The sequence below is a fragment of the Myotis lucifugus genome, unplaced genomic scaffold (genome assembly GCF_000147115.1).
Source record: "Myotis lucifugus unplaced genomic scaffold, Myoluc2.0 scaffold_136, whole genome shotgun sequence".
NCBI classification, from domain to species: domain Eukaryota; kingdom Metazoa; phylum Chordata; class Mammalia; order Chiroptera; family Vespertilionidae; genus Myotis; species Myotis lucifugus.
Genome location: NW_005871184.1, coordinates 3,291,480 through 3,297,031, shown reverse-complemented (window position 1 = coordinate 3,297,031; position 5,552 = coordinate 3,291,480). Strand labels below are relative to the sequence as shown.

The 5,552-nt window shown below is 37.9% G+C and overlaps 1 protein-coding gene across 1 annotated transcript in view; it reads left to right on the top strand.

Annotated features, from left to right (window-relative positions):
- Positions 1-244: 244 nt before the first annotated feature.
- MOB1B (MOB kinase activator 1B) overlaps positions 245-5,552 on the top strand; it is a 46,088-nt gene continuing 40,780 nt past the window's right edge. The window contains exons 1-2 of the mRNA XM_023758658.1: positions 245-286; positions 616-674. Of these exons, the coding sequence (XP_023614426.1) occupies positions 245-286; positions 616-674 (101 nt within the window). The remainder of the gene's footprint in view (positions 287-615; positions 675-5,552) is intronic.

Here is a 5,552-nt window from a genome sequence, read left to right as displayed (position 1 = left end):
ATGTAAAAATGATAAACATGTTGGAGAAATTATGAAATACTGATAAGAAAATGAAGAAAATGAAAATAAAATCACTCATAATCACACCTTCAGGGATAACTGTTATTTGTGTTTTATGTCAATAGTTATAATTCTGCAACATCATTTTGAATGGCTGTCAACTAAGTATTACCTTAATGGTTTTGTTATCTGACAGCCTGGTTTAATATGTTATGCTCTTTTGGTGGGAGGAGTGGAAGTAAGTATGGTCATCTTTTCAGAACTAAAGTTTGGAGAATTGCAGACAGTTGGCTGGTCTTAGTTTACTCCTCCCATCTGATAAAGGATTGCTTTTGTTTTACATTATTGAGTGCAAAACAATTGCTCTGTGATTACTTTCATCTTTATTGCCTTTTTTTTCTTGATGTGGTTGCAGAGTTTTTGTACCTTTGGAGTTTCTGATACATGAAAGAACATGTAGACCTTCTCTTCAATTGTATATTAGAATTGAAGCAGAATAGCTATGAATTATTGCATGAAAAATGGTATCTGTTAATAATGTTAAATCCTATAGAAAACTTTTTTTTAACTCTCCTTCCCACATTTCTATATTTTTTCTGATATTCCTGTGTTTAGGACCATACCTCAGATGTTGGAGGATTAGAGATACTGAACATAAAAGACTTCAGTAAATTGTAATTATGTGTGCAGCAATGATATCTAGTTCATTACCAATACTCAACAGTGTGATGATTGCTAGTAGCTGTTACTATTTTTTATAAACATTCGTCATTTCTGATTACTTAAGTCATAGCCAATTTCTGTGGGTTTATTATCATATGTATCAGTGCTACTTTGATTTTCTGAGGATTTTGAAGGAAAACAAAAAGACAAGCAGGAATTAGAAGATAAGCAAATATTATTTGGGTAATAGTTTAAGTACCTCATAGCCAAGTAGCCTTATTGTTACCATTATTTGTGATGAAAGATTGAATTTCTTACTGCTATTATTGTTTTTATCTTTCTGCCTAAGTCCTTTTGTTGTTTTCAAATTGAAAATTGATGAGAATAGTTCAATAGTTATATTGGGTATTAGAAAGAATATTTTTTGTGTGTTTCTTTGTAGAAAGAGATAATGGTATAACTTAAGTACTTTCTTAGTATTCAGTGTAAATACAGAATAATTAAATAGAAGCAGGAGACATGAAGTCCTTAATAGCAACTTTTTTTTGGTTATCTTGCTGCCCAGATCATGTTTCAGACAGAGCCCCAGCGTGACCTTCCCACTCTAGAGAATTCTTCCTTTGCTAACACCCTGCAGCAAAGGAAGATTTAATTACTGAAATAGCTCTTTGTTTAAAAACTCGCTGTGAGTTTGATTTTTACTCCCAGATGCCCGATTTCAGTGTCCCTAATCTTACCCCACACTGCCAAAATATTCATCTGGCCTTCTTATTATCATTATTATTATTTTTAGTCTCACCCAAGGACACGTTTATTGATTTTAGAGAGAGAGGAGAGGAGAGAGAGACAAACATCGATCGGTTGCCTTCCTTGTGCGCCCTGACTGGGGATTGAATTAGAAGCCTAGGTATGTGCCCTGTCCAGGAATCAAACCCTCAATTTTTTGGTGCACAGGACAATGCTCCAACCAACCGAGCCAATCTGCCAGGCTGGCTATCTTATTTTTAACTCTTAGGAATGGCACTTTTGAGTCAGTGAATAACAAACCAGTTTGTCAAAACTGATGTTTAGAAACAAGTAAGTTGTGGTCTCTGCCTTCAAGAATCTTAAAATTGGAGACTAGCATGTGACATGGATATGCTCTTCAATAATTGCTTTTAATATATTTTATTAATTGTTACAGAGAGGAAGGGAGAGAGATAGAGAGTTAGAAACATTGATGAGAGAGAAACATCGATCAGCTGCCTCCTGCACCCCTCCTAATGGGGATGTGCCCGCAACCAAGGTACATGCCCTTGACCGGAATCGAACCTGGGACCTTTCAGTCCGCAGGCCGACGCTCTATCCACTGAGCCAAACCGGTTTCGGCAATAATTGCTTTTAAATCATTAGTTTTAAGTCCACTGGCTAATGAAAATTCACTATTATTATTTTTTAAATACATTTTTATTGATTTCAGAGAGGGAGAGAAAGATAGAAACATCAATGATGAGAGAGAATCATTGATTGGCTGCCTCCTGCACGCCTCCTCCTGGGGATGAAGCCCGCAACCTGGGCATGTGCCCTGACCGGAATTGAACCCAGGACCCTTTAGTCCGAAGGCTAGAATAATGCTAGAATATAATTTAAAAATTATTTGTCGAGGTTTCATCCGCTGAGCCAAACCAGCTAGGGTGGTTCACATTATTGATGTCGCATTTTATACAAACTTCTTTCAGTGTAAGTGTAAAATAGTTGTATTTGGTATTTATAAAAGTTTAATGCAGGGGTCCTCAAACTACGGCCCGCGGGCCACATGCAAATACAAATATTGTATTTGTTCCCGTTTTGTTTTTTTACTTCAAAATAAGATATGTGCAGTGTGCATAGGAATTTGTTCATAGGTTTTTTTAAAACTATAGTCCGGCCCTCCAACGGTCTGAGGGACAGTGAACTGGCCCCCTGTTTAAAAAGTTTGAGGACCCCTGGTTTAAGGTGGTGTACCTAGTATATTCATGTATTCAAAACGGCAAGAGGTTTGCAAATGTTTGTCTCTGTGTTTTTGGCACGGGCCGCTTCTGTTGGATGGATTTTGGGGGCTGCACTGCTTGGTTTTGGCACTGCTGCCACTATCCACTCTAGCTCTGCATTTTTTAATAAGGTAAGGAAGTGGCTGGTATCCTTTGTCCCGCAGGTAGAGATTAAAGTGGCCTGGAGTGGTGGGCAAATCCCAAGGTATAGGGAGCCTCCATATTATCATTCCAGCCTCGTAGGTGTCCTCTTGCCTTGTCCTCCCCCACAGAGCTCAGCCATTTTATTTGCATTTCTTTCAACATGTATTTCTCCCACATCTGCCTGCTTTTGGGAATGCGGTTCCTTTTATTCTGGCTGGACTGCCCTTCTTTTCCCCACCCTCATTTCTTAAGTGTTGGAGCCAACTCTTTCCCTGATCTGTACCCCCTTCCCAATTTGTTAGATACCATTTCAGTGTCCTCTGTAGTCCTTATTATAGCCCTCATAAAAAAATATTGTTCTGGTCAGTTTTCAGGCCTTTCTTCCTCATCAGAGTGCATGACCTCTTTGAAGATGCACTAGTTTCAAAACTATTTTTAAGTTTCTACCACCTAGTATAGTGCCTAGTGTATATTACACACAACTTTTAACCCTTTGCACTCCGAACCATTCTGGACATTGGCTACCAGCTACTCGACGCTACTTTGCGGTGGAAACGTGCATTTACAGACCCTCGTATTATTTAGTATAATTTTGGAACCAAGTAACGTATTATAATGATATTGGACTTATATGAATTGGGTGACATCGAGGAATGTATATTTGCAAAAAAAACAATATTTTATTGTTTATAATTTTGTACAGTATGATAAGTTTTGTAACACTCCCCAATATGCATTGCAGGCTGATTAGTGCATGTTTGACAGTAATAAGTGGTTTGACGCCTGCCACCAGGTGTTTTCCTGTTAGAACACACAATGCAGTCCCGTTTTCTTTGTCCCACATCGGGAATATGTAGTTTATTGTTTAATCCGACACAAAACCCGCTGACATTTCTTGTATATATCTTAGTAATTTTACGATATTTTGATTTAATTTCTTGTGCCATTTCAAGATAAAACTTCAGGGAAACATGCATGTCTCAAAAAGTTGCGTTGAAATAACTCAATTCCCCGTAATCACTAATAAACTGCGATGTCCCCTGAGAGGGGACAGCGGAGTGCAAAGGGCTAAAAAACCATATCAATGACATCTTTAAGTGTTTTCACAATGGTAGGTGGAGATATGAGTGATTCTCTTCATTCTGCTCTAATTTCCCCCTTCTGGGGAAATATGAATAGATGGTTCCTGTGCACAGAAAGGTTTGGGACACCTGTTTATTGGATTTCTATTTCACAATTTTGTAGAGACCTTGTTTTACCCTTCTTTCAAGGATTGGCATATGCCTGGCACATGTAAATTGTGTTCCGGTAGCAGTGAATGAGAGTAACATTTCCCTCATCCCCACCACCGTTGCACTACTAAGAATAATAATCATGAGAGCTTCTTGGGCTTTTGTATTTATACCAAGTAAATATTTTGGAAGATTCTCCCAAAGAATTTCTTTCCTTTGGCATAGAGTGCTTGCTTCCATTGCCATCAACCTTTTTTTCTCTTTTATTTTAAAAGAAAAAAATAGTATCTTTTATGTTAAAATTTAGAATGGAGCTCTAATAAATGAAATTTAAAAATTAACAGTCGTGTGAAAAGTAATGCTAGAATATAATTTAAAAATTCTTTGTCAATAAATGTGTTTACAGTTACAATACTAAGTTTTAAAATACTAATAACTTACTAGGAAAATACTACTTTCTCCAAGATGAGCACGGATTATAATCTGTAAAGGAGGACAAATTGAGATTTGTAACTCCAATCGAATTTCTTGTTTCTTAGTTATCTTTCTGATATTTTAATGCAGATATTAAACTGATAAATTAATGCAAATAATAAACATGTTTGGGAGGCATATGCCATACGTGGAGCTGTAAATATCCTATAGATTCCAGAGGTAGATTGAATTTTTACCTATTATTCTTACCAGATTTAGTGCTTTTCTCGTGAAGTCTGTTAGAGAGCTATGCCAGGGGTTTTTCTTTCTGGATTATTTCAAGGTGGAGAATTTTTCCCAAAGAGTAAATAGTAGTATCCAACTGTTAGTGAATCTGAAGAATATGCCTTTATTATATCGTTATTGTTTTTGAGCATTTATAGGTCAAACTATTATAAGCATAAGTTATATGTTACGACAATTTCGAACATTCTTTTTAAAAATTTTATTTATTTTGTTAATCCTCACCCAAGGATATTTTTTCCCATTGATTTTTTAAAAAATTTTATTTTATTGTTTAAAGTATTACAAATAGTAGTACATATGTCTCCTTTTTTTCCCCATTGACCTTCCCCTGGCCTCCTCTACCCCCCCCCCCCCATTGATATTTTAGAGAGAGTGCAAGGGAGGAGGGGAGAGAGGGAGAAAGAGAGAAAAAAAACACCTATATGAGATAGACATCAATTGGTTGCTCCCTCATGGGTCCCCATTGGGGCGGTGGATGGAATCTGCAACCCAGGTATGTGCCCTTGACCGGGGATCGAACCTGAGACCCTTCCATACAAGAACCAATGCTCAAAACATTCTTTATCATTTTATCAGTAAACTAGAAGCCCATCGCACGAAGATTCGCGCAATAGGCCTTCCTTCCCCTGGCTGCTGGCACCGGTTTTCCTCCGGCACCCGGGACCCAGGCCTTTGGTCTGGCCGCAGCGGAGAAGCCAAGCCTCGAGGCTAGGCTTCTCCCCTCTGGCCGCAGCAGAGAAGCCAAGCCTCTTCAGTCTTCAGTCTTCAGTCTTCAGTCTTCAGT